Source organism: Diaporthe citri (assembly GCF_014595645.1).
Source record: "Diaporthe citri strain NFHF-8-4 chromosome Unknown scaffold_1, whole genome shotgun sequence".
In the NCBI taxonomy this organism is placed as follows: domain Eukaryota; kingdom Fungi; phylum Ascomycota; class Sordariomycetes; order Diaporthales; family Diaporthaceae; genus Diaporthe; species Diaporthe citri.
Window position 1 is genome coordinate 11,238,776 of NW_025064846.1, and position 25,688 is coordinate 11,264,463.

General features: G+C 56.3%; 4 protein-coding genes across 4 annotated transcripts; 2 read left to right on the forward strand and 2 right to left on the reverse strand.

Annotated features, from left to right (window-relative positions):
* Positions 1-1,253: 1,253 nt before the first annotated feature.
* On the reverse strand, positions 1,254-4,484 carry INS49_002934 (uncharacterized protein; the record flags this gene model as incomplete). The annotated part of the gene is made up of 10 exons (XM_043163734.1): positions 1,254-1,515; positions 1,571-1,590; positions 1,855-2,181; positions 2,234-2,787; positions 2,843-3,124; positions 3,177-3,511; positions 3,592-3,597; positions 3,654-4,176; positions 4,263-4,307; positions 4,382-4,484. 10 exons carry the CDS (start codon positions 4,482-4,484, stop codon positions 1,254-1,256), a joined length of 2,457 nt encoding a protein of 818 aa, XP_043032240.1.
* A 9,300-nt stretch (positions 4,485-13,784) lies between these two features.
* On the forward strand, positions 13,785-14,787 carry INS49_002935 (uncharacterized protein; the record flags this gene model as incomplete). Its single annotated transcript, XM_043163735.1, has 2 exons — positions 13,785-14,013; positions 14,375-14,787. 2 exons carry the CDS (start codon positions 13,785-13,787, stop codon positions 14,785-14,787), a joined length of 642 nt encoding a protein of 213 aa, XP_043032241.1.
* Positions 14,788-18,961: 4,174 nt separating this feature from the next.
* INS49_002936 (uncharacterized protein) lies at positions 18,962-22,578 on the reverse strand (the record flags this gene model as incomplete). The annotated part of the gene is made up of 6 exons (XM_043163736.1): positions 18,962-19,524; positions 19,942-20,029; positions 20,150-21,847; positions 21,907-22,289; positions 22,352-22,494; positions 22,559-22,578. 6 exons carry the CDS (start codon positions 22,576-22,578, stop codon positions 18,962-18,964), a joined length of 2,895 nt encoding a protein of 964 aa, XP_043032242.1.
* Positions 22,579-23,240: 662 nt separating this feature from the next.
* Positions 23,241-24,660, forward strand: INS49_002937 (uncharacterized protein; the record flags this gene model as incomplete). Its single annotated transcript, XM_043163737.1, has 4 exons — positions 23,241-23,305; positions 23,399-23,448; positions 23,519-23,594; positions 23,649-24,660. The coding sequence occupies 4 exons, from the start codon at positions 23,241-23,243 to the stop codon at positions 24,658-24,660; spliced, it is 1,203 nt and encodes a 400-aa protein (XP_043032243.1).
* Positions 24,661-25,688: the final 1,028 nt, after the last annotated feature.

The window sequence follows — 25,688 nt, forward strand, 5'->3', positions numbered from 1 at the left end:
CGGCGGCGGACGAGCGTGTCTGGCCGCCGCGAAGGAGACGATCAAGCCGAAGGGTGATGGCAGGGTCCTGGAAGACGTCATGTACATTACTAAGTATACACATCCACCCAGCCCACAAGAAGATGTGCGTCCGGGGGTGGGTGCGAAGCTTCCGGGGGAGCGCTGGTGAGGGGGGGTCGCTACCCGCTGGGGTTTCCTCCGAGAAAATTCCAGCCCATCCAGCGCCAAGGCAGCCGGGGGGAGGGGGTGTGGCCAAGAGACGCAGGTATAAGTCGGGGGTTTTGGTCTTTTGCTCGCTTGCCTGCTTGCCTGCTTGCTGTCAATAACCATGTAAGCGGGTCTGCAGGCCATGGATACCAAGGTTTTCCCAGGGTCATGGATCAGGAAGAGAAAAAGCGCTCGCGATTCCCAGAGCCTCCTCTCACACGACAGCATCCCACGTGCTCGAACGAGAGCGAGCCTCCTGAATCGTCAGGACATGCGAGACCGTCGTGATCCTGGGACGGTCCTTGGCTTGCGCAGTACATGCACTCGGTTCCGAGCACAAGGGGGCCCAGGGAGTGGGTAGACTCGAGGGACCGCTGATGCTATGTGGCCCGTGACAAGCGGAGGAGGCCATCTGATCAACAAGCAGGCCGAGAGCTTCGCCGAAGCTGGGGAAAGCTTGGCAGAGGCGGAGCCTAGCAGCGACACTTGGTGTCTGAGAAGTCCATCGTCGATTATTGCTCAGACGGTGTACCTAGGTGGCTGGAAAGTTTAGCCCTGCAACGCCGTCTTGACTGGCCCTCAGCTGCTGCTAGGGAAGTGTTTGTTTCTGGTATCAGGGTAGCTTGGACAGGCCCTGTCACAGTAGCAGAAAACAGTAAACCGTGAAGAATTAGTGTCAGAAGCACACTGCTTGCGGCGCCGTTGGATTGTTGGTACAGTTTTGGCGGTCCCCTTTGGACTGCCGTCCTCAAACATTCTCCCATCATCCCTCCCAGGTATATAATACATAAATGTTGGAAATTGTTGGTGGTATCATAAATACTGAACCAAATGCACTCTCATGTCCGGTTGCACCCATGGTCGCCTAAAATGCCCCCGAGAAAACGCCAGGAAATTCAGGGACTTGCCAAAATGAGGAAAATGCTCGTGAGCGATGGAGGACTCCATGAGGCCTTTTTTATGCCGTTGAATGATCAAGACGGCGTGCTTGGTGAAATTGACATAACCCAAGTGCTGCGGTGTGCGTGTTGCTGTGTGAGCGTCGTCTATCTGCGTTTCGTCAAGGGCAGCCCACTGGCATCGTAGTCCCATCCTCGCTTCAACCCGCCCTCGTAGACACTGGCCACAGAGTCCTGCCACATAGCAGGAGTCACAAATGTCTGCACAGGTGCAGACGAGTATTGCTGGTGGGGAGAAATCTGTGAAGCTGCGGCGGCAGCAGCAACTGAAGGCACGGTGGCGTGCACGTGTTGGATATCCTGAATCGAAGGAATTTCCGTGGCACCTGAATTTGGAATACTTAGAGAGCTATTGGGAGGTGGAGCACCAGTCACTACTGGTGCCGACTGGGCTGACGGCGTACCGAATGAGTTGTTCCATTGACTAGTCAATAAATGTCAGTTTTGTATTCGCCTTATCGAAAAGATCTCCAAGATGTTGTACTGACTCAAATATTCTCGAGGGATTCCACCCAGATCCCCCGTCCGAAGTCATTGGCATAGACGACTGCATCGGAGGTGCTTGTGACGAGCTGGCCTGGCTGCCAGAAATCATGGGCAACTGTAGACCCGCAGGAGAGTCACTCTTCATGTCCATAGGACCCGCCGAGATTGGAGGCGTGATTGGGTGCTGCCCGGGGTAACTGACTTGAGAATGCTGGACAGCGCCCTGTGTGTCAATTGTCTGCTGGTGGTGGTCCATCGATCCGCGGGGGATAGACGGCCTGTAGTTATTGGGGTTGAGCCGCGGCGGAGTTTGACGTGTGGTCGAGTGCGGGCTGCCGTACGGGAAGCTAGGCTTCAACACGAAAGGCTTCCTTGTGTCGGCCGAGAAGGCCTCTCGGATGGAGTCTATCTGCTTTTGCACATCGGGCATTGGCCACGCGTGCATGACCTTTTCCAGCACCCTCATGTGTCTCGTGAAGTACTCACGGGCATCAGAGTTCAAGTCTGGATCCGGCGAAGTGAGGGCAACCTAGAGCTTGTCAGGTGACGAGAGACGTCGAGCATGGGAACCCAAGACTTACAAGATGCAGCACGATGCATGACATGATGCAGTAGAGCGAGAAATTGATGCCCCTCTGCATGCATTGCAGCCCGTGCAGGCCGAAGGATTGCAGGGTAGCCTCTTGTAGCCTGCAGATTGTCTTCGCAGCATTGTAGCAGAGCAGCATGTGATGTTTCCATTGGCCATCCATGCTGGTCGGCTCCAGATGCGTCAATTGCGGGCGGTGCAACAGTATGATGCTGAGGTGGTAGTAGGAGTGCAGATTGCCGATGATCGCCGAGGACAACCATGGCGCGGAGCCATCAGGCGGGTAGTTGACTGATAGATCCGCAGGGAGTTCATCCAGCCAGGCGGTTGCGTTAGGGTTGAGCTGAACGAATTCGGGATCGCAGCCCCAGTCCTTGTGCTTGTGGATGCGTGAGTAGACTCTGTTCATCCGCGCTATATTGCGAACAACACGAGCCATGTACGCGAAGTTTCGGGCGACCTGGTAGTCCTGATCGTCACCCCCTGCCAATGGGCGCGGGAGTCCGAAGTCAACTGAGTCGAGATCGACCGAGAGATCCGTGCGACCTGTTGTTGGTGTTAGTGGAGCTGCAAACAACCTTTCGGGACCAGGCCTCCATACCTTGGGCAGAACCTATCATGGTCTCGCCTACGAAGACCGTCTGCCAGATTCGGCTCTTCAGGGCACAATCGGCCGCGGAGGAGTCGCAAGAACGCCCAGCTTTATGATCCTCAAAATGCTCATCGAGTCCGAGCTCTTTGCCCATTTGGACGCATTGGACGATGCTCATCCAGGAACGGTAGAAATAGCCACGTCTCGGAGCCGCTTCTCTTGCCTTCAGAATTAGCAGCAGCGCCTGGATTGTGCTCAATCTAGGCGTGTCCATGAAGGAATCGGCATGCCCTAGTGGGTGTCAGTACTCCAACGAGAACGACGGATGTCGCACAATACGTACTTGTTGCCAAAGCGAGCCACTGCTGCCCTTCGCCTGGCTCGTCCGCGATTCTTCCAGCCAAAGCAAAGACGGCCTCCAGAACTAACGGAGAGATCGAATCCCTGTTTGTCTGCCACTGACGATAGAAAGCTGACCTGTCGAGTACGGGTACGTAGGGGTGGATGTTGCTGAAGAACAGGTCGAAATAGTGCAAAGCAGTCTCTTCGTCCGGCATCAACTCTGGCGGTATCCTGACTTTAAGCCCCGGTCCCGAGACAAGTGGTGGCAGCGATGTCTTGTAGTCCTCGTCTTCTGGGAGGAGAGGCTCTTCGTCCGCCAATCCCTTCAGCCTGAGTCTGTGGCTCAAGTACGGCGCTTTGCTGGCATTAGGAACAATTCAATGGTCAGAAAACGGGCTTGCCATCACGAAACTCACCTGTGCCTGCATCATTTAGTTTCAGCGTGCCGAGAAGTTCTGACAAATCCTGCTGCCCGTACTGATCCTGGTTGTAGACCTCCGGAGGGGATTCAGGACGCGTCGCCTGTTGCATGGGCGGTGTGGGGAATATCGTGGGCTGTGGCGCCTGTTGTGACTGCGCCTGTGCGTAAGAGTGGTCAACCACGCCCACAGGAGCAGGCACGGTAGTGTAATGGATGCCGTGCTGCGGTGAATGGTCCTGATACTGCATCGGCTGGTAGAGTCCGGACTGCTCGGAGTAGCTTCCTCGGTTCGGGGCGTACATGGACGAGGACATGGACGAGGACATAGGTGATGGGTTGGCAGCGCCAGGCATGAGGTGAGGAGGATGCATTGGCATGTGCTGTCGAAAATCCTGGACTCCAAGAGTCTCGTACTCGGGGCGAGTGGGCTCGAAGACCTGAGGTTCTGCTGCGCCATCGTAGCCGTTGGGCCTGACGCAGTGAAGCTTCAAACGAATGCAGGCGGAGCACGGCCACGTATTGGTGGTCGCGGCATCGCACTTGATCTTTCTTCTCCGACATCCCTCACATGCTCTCATGACTGGGCAAGCAGTTAGCATCGGTCGTAGTGCGGGACGGGCGCGGCATGTTCATTCAATTGGGCTTTCTGGGGCCGGATTTCCATACCCTTTAGTCGTTTGTGACGATTATGCTCATCCACGAACACATAATCTGGAATCAAACAACGTTAACGATCGAAGCACATAAAGCTAGGCCGCGAGTGTCGGAGGAGAGAAGAAGCGCACTCTTTTGGGTTTCCCTCGGCTGGTATGGTTGCGGCGCGAAGCTGAAATTGGTCATCTGGGAGCTCTGCGGGAGCAGCCGCCGAGCTGATGGATCGCCCGACATGGTGGTGATAGAACGGGCGCGGTTGGTCCTGAAAGAAAACCGATCGTGACCAGTACGAGGCCAATGTTTTGGGGACTTGCTGCTGGTATCGTTGCTGTGGTTTTTCGATTTTCTCGGGAGATGACAGGTCAGCGCAGAAGAGGCGGGATGGTGTCGAAGGAGGCTCTCGTTCGGTGTCCCAGTGGTTGGTGTGTGCGGTGCGGTGCGGTGCGGTACGGTGTGTTGTAGTAACGATTCGGCACACAGCGGCAGGTCGCTACGTTCAACGAGACAAGACAGGTGACAGGTGACAGGTGCACACAGCTTGAGCTCGAATCCACATCCAGAAAGGTCGGTCCGGGCTGGTTATGTTTCTGTATTGAAAGAGGCGTCCTTCAGCTCCCTTCAAGACGTCGAGAGTGTGGTCGGGAGGGCCGTTTTGTCCAAAGACGCGGGTGAGGGCGATGGAGTTTGAAGACCAGGAGGGACATGGACATGTACGCATGGAGTAGCGATTGCTGCGTAGGACAGGCAGGGAGAAAGGGCCTGGTGAACCTCTTTGGGACTTTGGGACGGCAGGGAACATGCAGGCAGGTCAAGGTCCCGGCACAGAGCTATGTAAGTACTGTCGCTGTTCTGGAGTACAGGTTGCATTGCAATACTCGAGACATGGAGGGGAAGGCGAGGCGAGTCCAGGGGTATGGGTATGGGTGTGGGCCAGGGCCAGGGGCCGGAGCCGGGACCACGACCAGGTACTGGGGACTGGGGACTGGGACTGGGACTGGGCATGGAACTGGGGCCTGGGAAGCAGGAAAAGGTGGGCTCAAGGTTGGGGGGAGGGAGGGGGGTGAGAGGGGTGTGGCTGTTGGGTATTGGAGTTGAAGTTGGCGGCTGCTGGCGGGAAGAGAAGGCCAGAACAAGGGTTGTGCTAACGGTAGAACAACGTCTGAGCACTTCGCTTGCTCAGCCTGGTCCAAGTATGATGATGTGCAGCGCGGTCTATGTGCAGGTGGAGGCAAGCTTGGAAGATGGGAGGGACGCCCGGATGTCCCGCTGCGGGCGAGCGAGCAAGTGGGCGATGTGTGTGTGCGAGCAAAGTACAGTACAGTACGTGCGTGCCGTGAGTGCGTGCGTCTCTCGCTGGCTGGCTGGCAGCCTGTCTGTCTGTCAGTCAAGCAGTCAGTCAGTCTATCCTGCAAGGGCTCCACGAGGCAAGATGAGTAGGGCAGGGCATGATCCATCATTAGGGCGCATTGATGGGTGTACCTGGTCTCCGCCTCTGCTCAGATATTGTGGCTGACGGCGTCGAGCAGCTCCATCCAGCAGCAAAAGCACCAGCACCCACACCCCCCTGGTGATTTGCGCGGGTGCCGAGGGTGTGTGGATTGGACGAGGTGGTGTGTATGTGCGTGGGTGCGTGGTAGTGGCTCTGTGTGCGCGTGTGTGATGTGCTGCTATGTGAGGTGTAGCGAGGTGCCAGGTGCGATGGGGGCCTCGATCCCGTTGATGAAGGGGCCTGTTTGGAGAAGACAAGAAACACTTGAAATATGGAGGCGCGAGTGCCTCAAATCGGCAGACCCTTGTCACACAGACATGCGAGAGAGGAGCAGGCGAGGTGGGGATGCAGAGGGCCACAGCTCAGGCCCCAAGGGCCCCAAGGGCTAGAGGGCAGACTGACCGTCCAAGGGGAAGAAAGAAGGAAAAGAGGCACACTAGCTGCTTGTGCTGCTAACCCGAATAGGCTGCTGGCTGGCCTGCGCCTGCCGCCCGTTGGGCCCATGTGCTCTTCTTGCTTGTGACAGGAGTGCATCATCTAGGCAAGTGCTGACTGCTGCTGCTGCTATCGGTGCTGCCCGGCCTGCCCAGGCCTGACTTCTGGGTGTGTGCTAGGAATGCCTGGGTACTCAGTGCGTACGTCCATGCCGCCAGCACCAGAATCGAACCCTTGATGGGTGCGACTGGGGAACATGGCCACGCGCCTGCGCCGACGCCATCGCCCTCACCCTCGCCTCCGCGCCTGTCCTTGCCTCTGGGGGTGGGTTGCCATGCTCTAGTCAGTCAGTCAGTCAGTCAGTCAGTCAGGACAGCATCCATCCTATGCTGACGACTCGCCTGCGCCCTCACTGCCTCCTATTCACGCCATCCCTGAGGAGCCGAGTACGGACAATGCAACTGGGACTGGGACTCGAGTGCCTGCAGCCATGCAGCTCCGACCCGCTCTGCCATTGCATGTCAAAAAAAGCAAAGCCATCAGCACTGTACCGTTCTGTACTGTACACATTCACTGTGGCAGCTGGCTGGTCGGTGGGGGGATCTTCTCCAGTCCAGCACCAGAGAAAGCAACTACGGTCGCAATACAGGTCGGCACCCGTTGTCGGACCCAGCCAAAAAAGCCAGCCCTGGAACCAGACAAACTCTATCTGCACGTACGGTGGCACAACAGACTCGTGCTGCGTGCAGTACGGACGTACAGTACATGCACGTCTGCACCTCTACCCGACTTACCAACGGTATCGTAAGCAGCCGATATCAGATCACATATAGGGGCCACAGTCGACAAGCTCTCGTGTCAATTTTGCTAACCTTTCATTCTCGTTTCCCATGGCCCAGCACGTCTCCACGCCGGTCCGCGGGTCGGGTCATCTGTCAGTGTCAGTCGCGGCCGTTGGGTTTTCAACGCCCACTAGATTATGGACTTTTTTAGTTCCTGCACGCCGCAGACACCCCCCATCGCCAAGAAAGCCAGGTTGGGGTGGACTGGATGAGACGCCCGCGTTGTCAGTGCAGAGGGCTAGAAACAGAGGGATATCCCAGGCTTGACGGCTGCCACGACAAGGACTCGGGCTATTTGGGCTGGCAGAAAGACCCAACGCCCCACGTACGTGAATACGACTAGCACAGTAAATGACCCATGGGCACGAACAGATTCGCAACACTCGTACGATTCGACTCGAGGGCAAATCTGGTTTGTGTTCAACCCGAGGTCTCATCAGACAAGGGGCGGGACAGTGCCGTGCTGGAGGCATATCTGCTGACGGTACTGTGGCAGGTCTGCCGTATTCTGTACCAGACTACGGTATGGCCTGCACCATCGCTTGCACCTGCACCTGCACCTGCACCTACATCTGCACCAGTACCAGCAATCATGAGAAAGGCTTGGTCTGTAGACGCGCGCAAACATCAGACCCATGCGGCCCACCGTCCCACCGGCAGTCTTTGTGGGGATACCCAAGCAGCGCCCGCCGGGCTCGCTGTTTTCTTTCGATCTTCTGCCATGTGGAAGCCGTGGTGGGTCAGGACTCGGTACTCAAAAGAACGCAGTGCTACATTGCCATGGTGGTCTATCGGCGCGTTGACCACCACAGTACGGCGCTTTTGCTGGACAACGGGATAGCAGTCTCCCCTCGGCTCTTCCTGACTTTGGTGTTGGCCTGTGTTGTGGACATAATTGCCTCCCAGAAGCAGTGTGAATGCTATGTTCAATATGACGTCTCGTTGTCGGTACGTACCATTCACGGCGTGCGGCCGGTGTTCTGACCTGTCTTGGCACGGCACGACCGATTTCGTCTCATGTTTCCTGTAAGGTACCGGCATGCTCAAAAAGAAGGTTGACGCCCTCGTCACACGATCGGTTTCCATGTACTCTGGACGGGCCGAGAGACAACCTGCCAGCTGGGCCACGACTCGAATTTGGGGGAGGGGGCCTGGCGGGGGTGTGCGGCGGGCTTGAGAAACAACGGAGACGGCACTAGAGCAAAACTAGCAGCCGTTGACGGCACGAACTATTTCGCCTGATTGCGTCAACTGCGTTTGACCTGCTAGGGCCTGGTCCAGGCAACTAAACCCAACAGAGATCCACCGCCTACACAGATGGCACCGTACCTGCAGTTCGTCGCGGTCAGTACCCTTACGACTGCGTATTACTGCACAGTAGCTAGTAGGTACCGACTGGACCTTAGCGAGCACTCTATCTGCCAGAGGGGTGTCATCTCTTGGGTGTGTGCACAACGGGTATACATTTCCCCAAGCCCACGCCGCTGACGAATCATGCCTATCTCATCGCTCGCAACCATACCTTCTCTTCGCCTCCCCCAAGGCCGGATACGACAAGGTAGACTAATCAATGAGAACGCTGTTCCCCACCTGTTTATTCCAGGCTTGGTATCCTTGATCCGGCCGCGTAGCTAATGATCGCCGACTCAGCGCGCGGCTGTCAGCGACAGCCGGTATGAATCCTCGTTTTCGGATCACAACCGGCCTGGTACCTGTCTGGCGGATCTCCGTGGATCCATCCGATATAGAGGCAGATCGTGGATTCTCGGCCGATGCTGACTCGGTCTTGCTTCCGGCGCGTTCTCACTAGAACTATTGCTGCTAGAGCCCCCAATCATCGTCATCATCTCCCGTCGTCCCCTCGGCCCCCAAGGAACAAGCACTCTGGCATTGGCCCCAGGCCCGTTCAGCAGTAAGCTTTGTCATTTCGATGCCCACCCGCCAAGATATACGCTCATCTTTTGATCAAGCTTTTTCGCGCTCACGAACCCAAAAGGAGGCATCGAATACGACCATTGGACTATAACATTGGCGACTATAGACGTCGTTCAAGGCGTTGGTCACGTCAACAGTGGGACTTAGTAGACCACTCACTAAAGGCACGGTAGTCCATAGACGTCGTTCGCCAGGGTCCGAATCCAGATTTACTATGGGGAAGCTCGCTCTATGGCTGACTCCGTGCTGGCAGTAGCGCAATCCCGGACGTCGGGTCCCCGGGGCTGCGGCAGCTAGCAAATGCCGCTGGACAGGGTCAGCGGGCGTCAAGCTCAAATCCATTGCGCCTCTGCTTGATCAGTCACAGAGCGGTGACCGAGTGTGGGCACTCGCGGCGCTTCTGTCTGTGCCCCCCGGTACAGTGCAGTATACCAACAATCATTACGCGGTGTACTTTACACTATTATGTACGCAGCGTATATGTTACCCACCCACACTGGTGGATTTTCTCTGGGGGATCTGCCCCGAGCAGTGCTAGCCGAGATGACCCCTCGACAAGCAACCCGGCAGCCCAGCTCCCCAGTCGAGCTCAGGGTCAGACCGCTCGCAAGAGCTTTCCAGGGTCCTCTGCGAGCGGCAGGTACGGTTGGTCGAACAAACCTTCCAGGGCGGAGAGTTGCAGTGCATACAGATACCCGCAAGGTGCTGTTCGCGTACTATGTACAGCAACATGATGCCCGGATGCTTGCGGACCGAGTAGGATGGAGTACATGTCGATCTCTCACAACCTCACACAGCCCGATAGCATGCCCGGCTCACCCAGGCTGCCAGGTCAAATCCAGGCCAGGAATCTTTCATGAATGCCTTCCAGTTCCACCTCGGCACTTTTCTTTTTTGTCCGGGCTGAATGGCGTGTTCCCCACATGCCGTCGCACAACCAACTCCCACATATCGCTGACCGAACGACGAATTGGGATCCATCGCAGCACTGCGTACGCCCATACCCAAAAGCTGATATGGCTCAACAGCCCACCGCTACCACCTCGACAGGTCCTGGCGCAACCATATCATGATGCAGCAAACTTGCGCCCCCGAATTTTATTCGTCAAGTCGTTTCACATGCTCAATTGCCGTCGTGGCATCGAGATTCCGGGAAACGTGGGTATGTCCCGCAGGTGTGGCACTCAGATGCAGAGACACACCAGAGTTCTGTAATCAAGGGGACGACAATCCTTTACCGAGGGCCCAGTGCCCAGCCAAGTCCCTGTTGCATGTGGCGTATGTCGTAGGCACGAACCACCTTCCCAAAACTCAAGTTGGTGGCTGCAAATAAGCGAGTCCCCACGTTTCAAGATATCAGTTGACCACCCAGGGCAAGCAGGGCAACAAAAATGACAGGCTCGAGCTCGTCAGAGCATGACACGAAATTGACCCTCAGAGCTGAGTCTTCAGCATGCGTTTCAGGTGACACAAAAGCAGCTGCATGTCGCTGGATTGTTGCCGTGCAAGTCAAATTCAAAGTTGAAGTCCACAAAGAGGCAGAACAGGGCACTCGTGCCCCTGTGCCATCCACCCCTGACGGCGAGGGATCCCGCAATGTCTTCTCGGCGCCAATCGCGGCATCTGGGCACCGACAAGGGCTGTCAACGCTACCGATGCCACAGCATCGGGTCGCCTCTCTCCGCACTCGAAAGTTGCCCGCGATCCAAGGTGCCACCCACTTTCGGCGCACCCTTGCTGGACACTTCGTCAACATCGAGGCCACCGGGCGAATCACTACCAATAAGTCTGGGGCGTTATTTCGGCGACTAGAACGGCGAGCGCCTGCCGCCTGCCCTGCATGTCGAGGATGGCAAAGTCACCCGCCAGAACTGTTTGCACCTCGGCTGACGAGGCGCGGTTGTTCAGAATTATCCACATGCCGACCCTGAACCGCGGAAGCGAGGCCGGGCTGCCAACGTAGGGGAACCCACCGGGGCGCGGATCTGATCATACAACAGTTGATCATCGTGGCCCCGTTGCTATCAGATATTCGCCGAGGGGCAGTGCGATGCCAAATTCTATTGTTGGGGCCTCCCTCCACCTCTTTCAGGAGTTTCGTCCGAGATCCGCGCCCCGTGCCCTGAGATGCGTGGAGGGAGCTCCCGAGGCTAGGAACCCTAAAAATGTGAGGAAACTTTGGTAAACATCGGACAGGCTCGAGGCCGCTTGTTTGACACGGTGGTCCGGAGTCGAACCCCTTCTGTGCACTCTGCACCTCGATGCTTCCATCCTCGTTCAACGCAGGGATCGTGGAAGCTTTCCATGCGGTTTGAGGTTCGACACACGCGAGCACGGACGTCGACGGTAGGGCCGAGTAGGATGTTTTACAGACGGTATCATGCGCCGGTCTGGCTTTCTGACATCATGCAGGTCACCACCTGGACGGGTGCACGTTCGATTATACTCTGCATGATCAACATGCCGAATTGGAGGCGTCAAATTTGATTTCCAATGAGGCGGTGACCCTACGAATCAGGGCACGTGAGTTCCAGCAACCTGCGTGTCCCCTTGCCGCGGCATCCAAGGGTCGCTCGCCTAATCCTCTGCAATTACATCCTTCCAGGGTCTACCACTCATCGAGAATGCCTGCATGCCTCTTCTCCGTCGACCCCATCAATAGTGATCTCCTGGGTCCTGGATTCCTCCGAAAATCACCCTGGTTGACCCGCGCAGGGACTAAGCCACCGAAAAGAACCCTCCCTCGTCCCCAAGTAAGTGACGACGCCTGAGCCACAGGGCAGCCCCGGGGCCGCAAGGGCGAGGGCGGACATGGGACGACCGGGGGTCGCATGAATCTGCAGCCCACCGGGCCAGATGAGCATGACTACGATCGTGGCAGGGCGACATGCCTTTACGAACGCCCTAAACCATGGGAATGCTGATATTTCCATGCAGACTGGAATGAAATATTGCCAATAGTATAGACTGTGGGCCCCCCGCAATATTTTGGAGGGCGATGAGGCGGCGATATGATTAACGAACCAGGCCTCCGGTGGTGAAGGAAGCCCACCATCCCCACCCCCTACCAACACCTATTGCTGCGGAAAGGAGCACGTCCCAGTATCGCCGGTGGCGTTTGGGTGACGTTGGTGTTCAGCCTTGTTCACGCGAGATTATTTTGTCTCTTTAATTTTTTTTTATTTATTTTATTTTTATTTTTTGGAAAGGGGGGGGGGGGTTGGTTGGCTGGTGACACTGGTAAGTGCACTGCGCAGTGAACATCTTCGCCAGCATTGAGACTGGATCCTGAATTGGTCCCCCGTTGCGAATATCAAGTCTGATATTGACCACACGAGTACAACTCTGTTCAAGCAACGGTCGTCTCGCATCGTCTGGTCTTCTCTAGTTGTGTCGATTCTTCAATTGGTGGCTGAGAGAGTGTTCTGAGCCATTGCTGGTGATGTGGTAGCCAGATAGGGCGTGGCACGTGTGCAGAAAGTGCAATGCAGTGTACTGCAGCACAGAGCAGAGCAGAGCAGAGCCGAGCAGGGCCGTGCAGGTACACAGACAGACAGTGTGATGCCATGACCCATTTTCCAAAAACGTTACATGGGTGATCAACTTTAATCGGATCGTCAGGACAGGAGTGCGTTGGTGCGTGCTTTTCAGCGGGGACCCATCTTTGTACCGGTACTTTTTCAATGTTCACTCGGTTCGGGGGAGAGGGTACAAGTGGGGGGGGGGGGCGTGAGCTCCAGGGCCCATGGCCACCAGCCCAGGTTCAGGCTCCTGAAATAGTTCACTCACGAGGGCCGAGCATCTGCCGACGGGGCATCTCAATTTTGCCGGGGTGCAAGTATTGAGAAATGTTTTAGGGTAGGTCGATGATGATGACGATGATGCCGATAATTCTCACCGAGGAGATGGTGCGTGCCCTGGCCACAAGGCGCAGCAGGAGCGTTGTGTGGGGGCGGCGAGGAACAACGGCGAAATCTGAAGAAGTGAAGGGCTGCTGCCGCTGTCTCAAGACGATAGCCGCATGCTGAACTGGGCAAGGCGCGGCCCCTGAAGGCTCGGCGGCTCGGTAAGCTCCGACGTCAGGCAAGAGAGCCCTCGACCTGGTGCCCGCTGGCCCGTTGAGTTGAGAGTTCAGCGTGCACGAGTCAAGAGTCCAGCGCCTGTAACAAAGGCGGGGATGGCCGAGGCTTTTGTGAAAAAGGTAGATCTGCGTGCCGGTTGCTGCGTTGCGTGTGTTGTGTGTCTTGAAGGCCCGAATCGATGGTGACAGTGACAGTGATAACGATAGTGATGATGATAATGCAATGCGGGGTGTATTATGTAAGGCACTGGACACTAGCAGATCCAGGTGTCTCGTCTGCGGTCGCTCTGTTAAACTGGGCTCCGACATTCTGGACAGCCGATCGCCGGGCGCCACCCACTCGCTCGCTCGCCTCTTCTAGCTCCAGCCCAGCCCAGCATATCAAATCAGCCCCGTCAGTCATCCAGTCCCATGAGGCAATCCAGAAAAATCCACCGACATCAAGCTCTGCCTCACCAACAAACTCTACAAACCCCTTTGGACGTCAGCCACACGTTGAATCCTAAAGGCGAACCCTTGTTTGACCTGACCAGCATCCAAAAAAAGGATCACCATTGGGCATCGTGTGATCGCGCGTCCGGCACTTCCGCTCAGGACAGGGCTTTCGGACTCGCCAGTCCCTTCTTCACTTAACCTGCGACGACTGCCTCATCCGCGGCGCCAACCCGGCTCCACTCCCACAGAGACATAGACAGAGACAGACACAAACAATTACACTTTTTTGACAGCTCTACGTTTCAACGTCGACCACCATGGCAGAGCTCCAGAACGCCAACCCTACCATCCTCAACCTGTCCGAGCTTCCCACCCGGAGGAGGCAAAAGCAGAGCCATCGGCGGCCCGATGACGACCTCACCACCTTTTCGCCGAGGCCGCCCCACTGGGAGAAGGTCCTCCATGAGACCTTTGAAGGCTTCGAGAGCAAGTCCGTGTCGGACAGCTCCGACGCCGAGGACCCCATCGACGAGCAGGAGATCTTTGGTACGTGTCTGTTCGCATAGCTCTCTCTCTCGCTTTTCTTTCAACGAGATACCCGCCATGTACCCCTGTGCCCTGCTGCAGTGCGCCACGCCATGCTGTGTGTGCCCAACAAGTCTTGCCGATTTCGTTTCATGGCTTTTCCGGTTGCTGCACACTTGCAGTTCCGGGCCCGATGCTGCCATCCCCGGCCAGCCCAGCATCTGGTTTCATGGGCCGTTGGCCGTCTGTTAAAGTTCGGTTTCATTTCTCCCTGAGCCGGGCAGGGTCGAGGTCGCGTTCTAGAACGTGAAGCCGGCGAGCATTGGGCAATCATTTGTTTCACAGCTGCCTTCCAGAACGTGGAACAGCTGACGTCTCACAGATCTGATTTCCACGATTTCCGATCCGGAGCATCCCCTCACTCTTGGGCAGCTCGCCGTTGTCAATCTTCCGGATATCCGCCTTGATCCGCTGCCCGCTCCGGGGGTGGGGCCCAGCCTGGACACCGTGACCACGGTCACGGTCGAGCTGACTCCCACTGTCAACCACTGCAGCCTGGCCACCATCATTGGTCTTGCCGTGCGTGTTCGCCTCGAGGCCTGCCTGCCGCCAAACTACAGGGTCGACGTCTGTATGAAGGACGGCTCCCACGCGCAGGACGACCAGGTGAACAAGCAGCTCGCCGACAAGGAGCGCGTCGCTGCAGCCCTGGAGAACGACACACTCAAGCGAACCCTCGACACCATGATGGAGACGTGCGTGAGCGGTTATGCCAAAGATATTGACTCGGATTGAGTAACATCGACTCTCCCCGTCGATTCGTGCGAGACGACGTCTCTACACTGCAGCACAATAGACGGGCCCTAGGCACAGCCATGCCCCCAGCGCAGCGTTGCAGATGCTTAGGATGCCACGTCAAAGAAATAGGGGACTGCAACCAAGGAATGCGAGCGTGCCCTACCGTAAACTATACCACCACGAAATAGCAGAGCATCAATGCTACGGCGAGACCTCGAACGTGTCCTGCCACGCGCTGCGAGGATCAGCGTCCTGGGCATCCCCCGGCGCGGATGGCGGGATTTTGAATCACCCGCCAAGTTTAAGCTTTTGACCATGGAAGGCATCCGCTGTCTGGGCGGCTTGGGGCTGCTGGACGTGTCTGCAGCGTCGGACCGGGGCTTGGGTGATGCACATTGAGCACCAGCTTGCCCAGATTGCCGAATGGGAATGCTTCGAGGAGTGGGAGCTTTCGAAACCTGGGTTGGGGTCTGCGCCATGGTGTATCATCCCATGGGGCACGCACACACACACACACCGCCGACCTCTCCTTCCAACCCCCTGGAAATCTGATGTACTTTACATCCGTACTATGTTCGAGAACTTTGAGCGGTTTTCTAGAAACCGGCTACCAGCGTGCCCAGAGGCTAAACTGCTTTCTAAGGGTGGTGTGCTCAACAAGTCTATGAGGTCCCTTAGCTTTGGTCCACAATGTACTCATTGTTCAGCTGGGTACCCAAGGTAGTTCAGCGGCCGAGGCGGGCGGGCCAACGGGGAGAGAGCTCTCTGGCCGCCTCTGCCACCGTTGTACTTTAGACCGCACCCGTCGTACCAAACATCACGGTAGTATGGTACGCTAGGGTATTGGGCTGGACGCACCCCTCGTGGCATGTCCCGCGGTCTAACTGTATAACGCACCTCGTAGTGGGTTGGTCTATGTTAATAACAAAGGGCAGGCGTGTGTGGATGGATACGTTTTAACGTGCTTGGATCTAACGCGGCGCCATGCGGGCTGTTCCAGGTTTCTGGTCAGGGCCACCAGGGCCCCCGAACAACCGACGTCCCCATGCCCCCCTCCCCCCTTCCCGATCCGCTGTCCGGTGTGTGGACTTTTAACACGCCTTGGTGTTGCCAGCCCCGTCAAGTACCGAGCCCCCTTCGCCCTTTTTTCCCCACGCTTCGCTCACCTTGCTTGACCTGGGCCCCGCCCTTGGGGAGCCTCAAAAGCCGATGGGATTGTTTTTTTCACCCAACCCAACCCACCTTTCCTACCTAATGCTACGTATATGTGTGCACGGAAACATGGTAAGTGAAGAGAAATGCGACGACAGCATGCACGCATGCACGCCCGTCAACCGTCCCAGCCTTATAGCGGCCACAGAGTAGAATAATAGCATAGAATTCAAACACAAAAAACAAAGGGCTCGATATGCTTTCCTCGTCTGATGTGGGTGCCTGCCCTGCCCCACCTTCCCTCGCAATCCCATGCTGCGACGATACTAGCACAGCATCAACACAAAAGGGAACCGGCAACCTTGTTTCCTGCTGTGCGTCGTCGGCCCTACCGACGACAACGCACGACCAAAAAAAGGGACGAGGGTCTGATCTTCTCTCGGCCACAGTCTTACCGCGGATCGGCCCCAAGATTCGCGTGTCTCAGGTCCTTCCAGCAGCCTTCCTTTTCCTGCACATCCATCCATCTTCTTCTCGTCTTTGCTGGACAAAATTTAGCCACCCCGGCGAACGCTCGATAAGGTTTTGCTTGGCGGGACGTGTAGGTAGGGACCTTGTGGTAGCATGTATGTAGACAATGTAGCTAAATACTTCCTTTCGTCCAGAGTTTCCTCCTCCTTCTAATACACCCCCTTCCCACCCCCGCCCAAAATTCCGTCACCCGCCCCCCTACCCCAAGGATTTTATGTGTGAGGTATATCCTGTTGAAACGGGCAACGTACAGCTGGATACCTTTCTCGGTCTGGTCGGCGCGGGGGGGGGCATCGCAACTGCCGCCCTGTTGCAGCAATGGACGGCACACACATGCACACACCGCATTGCATTGCTTTGGTTCCCTGGGGCCTAACTGGGCTGGGGGGTCGAGGTGGGAACAAAACACAAACATAGATACATACTCTGTTCGCGCAAATGCAGGAATATTTCCCGAGGGCCGCGGCCAGCGCCCGCCTGCTCGTCCGCTCCGGGGGGCGGCCCAATGCGGGATCTCACGGTGTGTGACGGTGTGTGTGTGTGTGGATTTATTACTGCATGGACTACCTTGTTACACACGTCCCCAGGTATAACACAAGCTGGCAGATTTGCCTCAGCCCGGGCTGCCTGGGGAGAACCGGGGGGCTGGCAAGAGCTGGCAAGAGCTGGCAAAGGGCCCTGGCAGTTAGTTGGCCTGCCCGGGGCCCCCGTCAGGCAGGCCAGCCCCGGGTTTTCTGCACGCACGCCAGAATAAGGTTCTACCTCGGCAGGAAGCATGTCACGTCGGGGGTATTGTATGTAGCTACGTACTCCTGTCCTCCTCTCTCTCTTTCTCTCACCGAATCCATTCGGGCTTGGGGGAGGCTGTTGGGGGAAGGGGGGGGAGCAGGGCGGGGGGTGCTTCACCGTGGAGGCGGCTGGAGGGATTGTTATTTTCCCCGCAAAGGAGAAAAGAGTACGTAGAGGGTCAAACCAGAAGCCGCGGCCTTTTCCGAATACGTTTTTCCAGAAGGAATTCCAGCCACCAGGGACACCAGCGCGAGCTTTCCTCAAGATGGTCTGGTTTCTCGACACTAAGAGAAGCTTCTCTGGGCCAGAACCCTGGGCCAGAACCTTGTAACCTGCCGTGTGGTGTGTGGGTAGCGTGTCGTGCGTGTGTATCCAGATGGTTACGTTGGGCAAATGCCCTGCATGCATTTTTCGCCAGGTAGGTAAATCCCAAATAGCCCTGCGCGTAGGGTCGTGGGTAGGTAAACCCAACGTACCTAGGTAGCGCGGATGTGAGACGAACTCCGACGCCTGCTAGTTTATTCAGGGTTCGATAATAGCAGAGTGGCAGTTCTTGAGCAGGAATCCCAAAACGATAAAATCATGGAAAGGCCGGGCCAGTCCAGCTTACTCGGCAGTGTAAATTGCAGGCGGGGGAGACTGAGTTGTGGAGAGGTTTGGAGGAGGACCGGGGTGGTTGGGAAGAAGGGGGGACGGGGGGCGTGTGTGGCTTGCCCCCTACTTTCTCTCCTCTCCTCCTCGGATTACAGCACGTACGTACCCAGCCAGCCAGCCAGGTACTGTACCTAGGGCGCGCTACCACCGCACCGCACCCTCTCAAATGTCCGACTCCAGGGGAATGCTTGCCTGTCCAAGCAGCCCTGGGCGCAAGCCGCCGCAGCAATCAACGGCTAGGCGCTGGCGCCATAGCAGCGGGCCAGCTCTTGATCCCTCGACTGAGCGCTTCCAGTGGTGCGCTTCCGCGACTTGGATCTTCGTGCACCAGTCTCTCGGCCCTACTGTGCGTCAGTCCCTGGTTGGGGTAAGAGGCGTTGCTGATCGTCTTTGTACCTGGGTTAGTATACAAAAGGCCCTGAGATTTTCCCACCTTGAACCCCGATCGGTGTATCTGTATGTTGGTTGTATATATTTGTAGGTTGTGTGTGCGTACGTACACATATGTATGCAGGTATATATGCCTGTATGCACGTGTACCTTGCTACTGTCGTTGCATCTTGTATAGACTGACTACTTGGCAGCAGACGGACCGACTGTTTCTGCGCCCGGCGACCATAAATAGTGTCGCCGTCTCATCTGAATCGCGGTGGCAACCGCTGGCGGGCATTCGCAGGGTCACATTCATCTGTGACTGGAGCCGCATGTCCAGTCGATGCCAAAAGGTAGGTAGCATTTGGAGGGGGCCCCCCTCTCTGCCTTCACCAGCGGCTGGCCCGTATCTACTGCACGCACAATATGTCAGGCGCGGGCTTGGGTGCAAATGTGAGTGTCTTTAGTGACAGGCCACATCCCTCAGGCCAGAAATCATCTTGAGCGTTGGCCAAACCCTGCTGAATTCATTCACCCGAAACTCCACTGCCATGCGACTCCAGGCTTGATTTTGTGACACGAAACCGAGAATCTTAAAATCCCCCAGCGGCTGGGCCGAATGATTGTTTGAAGTAATGTTCGCAAACAGGAACACCCCGGCTGTTCTTTTCCATTAGATATCCCCCAAGGTACCGCCGTCGACCAGATCTTGGTAGAACTCAGGCTCTAAGAATTTGGCAACGGAAACGTCCTCACTAAGGCCCTTCCTCCTGCGCGTCTTGAGTACGAAATCGCGGGCCGTCGCCTGCGCGCTGGCGGGCTGCAAGGGCCTGATGACAATGTCCCTGTCGAGCGGGTCGCCCGGCACGATGCTCCATCTGTCGAATACCAAAGACAGCATGGCGCCCTCGGTGTTGATTCGCAGATCGGTCTCGAAGCCGAACGAGTCGATCACGGGTATCAGCCCGCTCACACGATACAACGGGGTGCCCACGATCGGCCCGTCTTGGAGCACGTGTCCCCGCCGCCTCGCCAGGACCGTGTACAGGGACGACACCGCGTCCTGGCTTCCTGTCATCGACACCGAGTACATGGGCTCCATCAGGCGGGGGGACGCCATGAGAAACGACGAGTAGCAAGCTCTTCGGGAAGTGGGGATCACCTGCCCCCCTCCCCGGAAGATCGCCTCGTCAGCCAGTGAAATGTCTGTAATCTTGAATTTTGTGTTGCGGATGGCTGCAGGTAGTGTTAGTGAGAGATCATACATGCAGCTATGTGTGCTGCTAGCTACACAAGAATGCGCAAGAATGTGACAGCCACGACAAAAGATGGGTAAAAGAGCTGACGCGATGGGCTTGGCAAGGGATTTAATGTCGTGGCTGCATTCACATGGGTCCGCGGGTACCGTGTCCCCCCCCCCCCCAAACTGGATGGGGAGAGTGAGCTGACGGGCCACCGCTGACAGCATGAGACCTCACCGCACCTCTTCTCAAAGCCATTACTGATTTGGGAAGGCGGCCTGGACCCCAGATCGGCTTTTGACCGGCAGTGATAACGGTAGTGGGTGAGGACGGCAGGTGTCAATGCCACCCACGCAGGCGATAGCAGGAATAGAGATAGATAGGAGTCAAAATGGAATACTTATGCACTCACGTTCTTCACAGAGCGGACCTTCTCGAGTGGCCCAGCTGAACCCCTGGCGGATTGGCTCTTTCACCGTGTTCAGGAGTCGCTTGTCCACCTGTTGCAGATCTAAGTTAGCGATTCGTCAAGCCAAAGCGATGGCTGGCAACGTGCAGACTCTCTGACATCCCAGCTCACCCCTCATCACAGGACAGGGGGACTTGGCAATTGCACTTACCTCGCCAGGGAGAGTATCATCTTGCAAGATGTTGGGCCCCAGTTCGTCTGGCCCAAAGGCCCAGATGCTTCGGGCTGCCAACCTGTCCCACTCGTACTTGTCCTCGAAGTACTTGGCGATTTTGCGGATTGGCTCCTTGATGCTTACGGCACCCAGCTCGATGTCCCTTGCGATGCCGTCCTCCAACGGCTCAGCCACCATCGTGATCTTGTTCTTCTTGTTTGGTGTAATGGCGTAGCATTTCGTCCGTGATTGTTCGACGACCGTCTCGCAGAATCGAGTGACAGGATCAGAGACCTTGATCTCCATATCCGCGTACAAGCGCCGCAAGTCGTGTAGCACGCAATCCATGTAGAGCTCGCCTGTGCCCAGAATGATATGCTCGCCAGACTCCTCCACTTTGGTGTTGATCAATGGATAGCTCTTGTTGATTTTCCGTATGCCGTCAAGCATCTTAGGAAGCTCTGAAGGATTTATCGGCTCGACTGCGACCTTGAGAACTGACTCCGTAAAATGAGTGACGGGTTTGAAGATGTACGCATCTTCGTCATCCTCGAAGTGCTTGTCGACGATGGTGGCAGATTTGACAATGGAGTTGTCAACCCCACCGAGGAGTACCCAGTTGCCTGCTGGTACGCCATCCACAGGAATGTTGTATCTCGTCTCTGCGATCCAAACATCTGAAATCCGTGCCATGGCCATATCTTCCTCGTCATCTAGCGAATAACCCTCTCCCAGAACGCGAACCTCCGCGCCTGGGCGAGCAATGCCACTCATGACACGTCCCAGCGAGTAGAAGCTCTTGGCATCGGACGAGTTGAACAGCTTCGTCACATACACAACCAGTGGGCCGTTTTGGTCACAGACTTTCATATACTCCGCAATCTTCGTGTCCAGTGGGCCAGTGTAGTACCGTTCGAGATGCCTCTCAGCTGCCTCAGCCGGGGAGGGGATGTGCTGCACGATCATGTCGACGAACGCTGTAGATGGACCAAAGAACTGCTCGCATACCAGTTTGAGGAGGACTTTGGCATCTGTCTTGTACTGTGACGGCTTGAGCGCTATACCGAGTGGGCTCAGAGTAGCTTTCAGCTCCTCTGGGTTCTTGCTGATCGTGTGAGAATATAGCTTGTAGATCGGCTCCAGGATGAAGGTGAGGAAGGACCTCTTTGCCCCCTCCTCAACCGCTTTCCTGGTGAAAGACCGCTTCCTTGGGTTGAAGTAGACGTCACCCCACAGGCGCCGGGAAAATTCCTCCGTGTTGACACCACCAAAACTGTCCGAATACATCTTCGAGAACGACTGTAGGGTGAAGCACCAACCCATGTCGGCACAAGCGAACAGGACGTTGCCCTTCTCAGGGCTTAGCCGCCTTTCTTCTCCCCTTCCGGGTATTGTGTTCTCTATGACGGTGTTGACTTCCTCCACAACATGCCTTAGCTTGAAGTATGCGTCGTTCGGCGGCAATTTGAGCTCTAGGATGAGCCGGTCCATCTTGTTGATGATGAGCGTCAAGGGTATATCTTCCAGGACTGCATACCTGATTATCTGCTCCGTGTTGACCTGAACTCCTTCCACAATATCGACCACGAGACAGACACCGTCCACCAGTCGTAATGATGCCGCAACCTCGTCCACAAAGTTGACATGACCGGGGGTATCGATGACGTTGACGAGGTGTGATTTGCCCTTAGTGCTCTGCAGCACAAGACTCATAGGCGACGCTTTCACGGAAAGGCCCGGTCCCTCTCGGTAACATGCACGTCGGTGTATCTCATCTGCTCGTCGCGGTTCTTGCCCGTGCGCTTCTCCAACCGGTCGTTGATGTCGTGTGTTTCGAGCACTAGCATGTCCATGAACGCGGTCTTGCCGTGGTGAAGGTGCCCTGCGAGGGCCACGTTCCGCGTCTGCTCGGGGAAGTTCATCAGGTCTGTCATGAAGCTCCTGTCGAAGAACACAGGCGGCAGGTCGGCTTCCTCCACGGTGAACTTCTTCTGCTCCACGGGCGCAATGATCGGCTCGATCAGGGGCTGCGCATCCTCCTCTTGCACGAGCGTCTCAACGCCTTCTCCATATACCTGCGCTGCCGTCGGGTAGTATTGCTTATCTTCGTGGAGTACAACGGCGTTCGATGGGCCATCTGCGACAGTGAAAGTCAGCACGGCGCTGGAGCTCGCATCACGCCTCCGGGGGCCAACGTACCATCTACCTCCATCAGCTCCTGGCCGGCTGCCGCTTGGTCTTCCTCGGCATACTCGTCGTCGTAGACGTAGTTGCCCGCGTCGACGCCATGCTGGGACTCGTCCTCTGATGCGTCGGCCTCCTCGCCAATAAAGTTGCCGAATCTGGAGAGAAATCAATTGTCAGTTACGAACCGAGTGTCGCGTGAAGACGCGGGCATTAACATACTCATCGTAGAGGTCATCCATGGCGGCTGCGGTCTGTGTAGTGGGAAAGTAGGAGGCGGGGGGATGGAAGATGGGCTCTCAGTTGGTCGCGCGCTGGGAGGGAGAGCTACCCTACTGCTGGACTGCAGCTCCCATCTCAAATTTCGGCGAGGCTGACGTCCAAGGCAAAGGTGGTGCCCCACTTGAAATTTGAGGGCCTGCTCTGAGTGGCCGGGCGGCACATGCAAGGCACTGGACCCCTGGCGGGACGGCCTGGCAGGCCTGGGCAGGCCAAAAGTTTGGGTGCTGGGTCTTGGGAGCTTGAGACCCGAGCGAGTAACTCCGAGCAGCCAGCAGCAACAAACGACTCAACCGACTCAACCGCAGCCTGAAGCACGTTCCCGAACTCGGCAGTGGGTGGGGATATTCGATTAGTCTTCGCATGGTTCTGCACTCTGTTGGGTCCCACTCAGCAATCCACATCGAACGGCATTCAACCACGTCCGATCAGCCCCAATCGTCTACAAAAAGACACCTCTAGGCGCTGACGGCGACCTTGTTCCCGACTTTTCTGTCCTGTCCTCTGTCCAGCCCCGTCCGTCCTCACTTGCTCCGCCAGATTTCCAGTTTACCGCCGAGAAGCATTGCTGTTTGTCCTTGTTTGCTTGTTCTAGAATCCACATCACATTCAGACGTCCTTCATCATGTCCAGCCTCCCTCCTGTCTACATTGCCTCCGTGGCACGAACCCCGGTGGGATCTTTCCTCGGGTAAGCTTGAACTCGACCCGTCCTTGAACCCCGGACAGCGGCAACTATACCCCGAGATGCCCTCAACTGACATGAGCCTGCGTGTGCCCATAGGTCTCTCTCCAGCCTCACGGCTACTCAGCTCGGCTCTCACGCTATTAAGGGTACGTGGCCTAAATCTGCTTCAATCTTTCTCCCCTCCAGCGGCTGGGACTTGCTGACTAAGTTGCACAGCTGCTGTTGAGCGAGTTCCTGAGATCAAGCCCGAGGACGTTGAGGAAGTCTTCTTTGGCAATGTGCTCTCGGCTGGGTAGGCAGCTCTCACTTCTATTATGGTCTGCTCGATTTACTGACACGCCCTCAGCCTGGGCCAGGCTCCTGCCCGTCAATGTGCCATCAACGCTGGTCTCAGCGACGCCGTGGTGGCCACAACGGTGAACAAGGTCTGCGCCTCGGGGCTCAAGGCCATCATTCTGGGCGCCCAGACCATCATGACCGGCAACGCGTCCATTGTCGTGGCTGGAGGCACTGAGTCGATGTCCAACACGCCTCACTACCTCCCCAACCTGCGCACGGGCGTCAAGTATGGTGACGGCACCCTGATCGACGGCGTGCAGAAGGACGGTCTGAGGGACGCCTACGGCAAGCAGGAGCTCATGGGCATGCAGGGCGAGCTGTGCGCCACCACCCACGACATCACCCGTGAGCAGCAGGACGAGTACGCCATCAAGACCTACCAGAAGGCCCAGGCCGCCACCGAGGCCGGTGTCTTCAAGTCTGAGATCGCCCCCGTTGAGGTCAGCGGCGGTCGCGGCAAGCCCGCCGTCAAGGTTGACCGTGACGACGAGGTCAAGAACCTGAACATCGACAGGCTCAAGAGCGCCAGGCCCGTCTTCATCCCCGGCACCGGCACTGTCACCGCTGCTAATGCCTCCCCCATCAACGACGGTGCCTCTGCCGTGGTCCTCGTCTCCGAGGCCAAGTTGAAGGAGCTGGGCATCAAGCCCATCGCCAAGATCCTCGGCTGGGGAGATGCCGCCAACGCGCCCGAGAAGTTCACCACCGCCCCTTCGCTGGCCATCCCCAAGGCCATCAAGCACGCCGGCCTGACCGCCGACAAGATCGACTTCTACGAGATCAACGAGGCCTTCTCCGTTGTTGCCCTGGCCAACATCAAGCTGCTGAACCTCGACCCCGAGACGGTCAACGTTTTCGGCGGCTCCGTCGCCATTGGCCACCCACTTGGCTGCTCCGGCGCCCGTATCGTCACGACCTTGACGACGGTTCTCAAGGAGAAGAAGGCCAAGATCGGCTGCGCCGGTATCTGCAACGGCGGCGGCGGTGCTTCCGCCATCGTGATTGAGAGCCTGCAGTAAGCGATGACGAAAACGCGACGTTCACACATCTCGCTTCATAGAACCAAAACTTGATTCGGTTAAAAGCTTGTTGCCGCGGATATACACATAGCTAGTACTTGGAGGGTTTCAGGCTTGGGTAATGAATTTTAACGTCTCTGAACTGGTCCAAGCTCGTTGTTTGCACGTGCACAATGTCCATCGCCAAGCATCTCCCAGCAGGTATTGGACTTCTTGATCGTGATGTGGTTGGTGTTTGTGGTAGGGGTTCAGGTGAGCGACGGCATTGCTACAAATGGAAGGACCAGACGACAGCAGGTCTTCCTTTCTCCGTAAACACTGAACGATGGGAAAGAACGATATTTGAACGTTCAAGCAATGCATTTGGCTTTTTATCTTTCCGGAGAAGACCATTCGCTCGTAAAGGTACATCGGAATGCGTCGTTCAAGAGTAGGGTGGGGCATATTTTCCACCTGAGCTTTATGTCGAAGACGATCACAAATATTCTATGTAAGAAAATTGAAATAAGATATGGTCAGGGGAAACAAGAATCAAAACCGTTCTAGGGCTAGCCATTCTCCTTGCCGAGTACCTACCGAGGCGGAAATAGAAGTGAATGTTCATTTGTATATGTTTCATAAGTAGTTATCACGTAGACTTCAGGATTTCACCTAGGTCTATCTTCGTATTTATCAGATTCACTTCTCAGGTAGCGAAATGGTCATTGCGAGCAGCCCGCCCAAGGCTGGCAAATTAAGGGTGGAATATGTTGGGTGGGATTTCCAGACCCAGCAAATGGTCTCCAGGCAGTATCTCTAGGGTACCTCGTCTGGGATACCTCCTCTTTCCTCAAACCTCCTACCTCCTATTTACTAATCTTCTACCTCTCTGTGGTAGTGTACCATTCGTTAAATAGGGACTGTTAGGCAATAACGTCAACCCCATGATAAACAGGTCTCATTAGGTAAGTTCAAAAGTTATCCTATCAGTGTTTCTCCTAAAGCAAATTGTCCCACTAGAAATTACCCTGCAGAAGGTTATCATATAG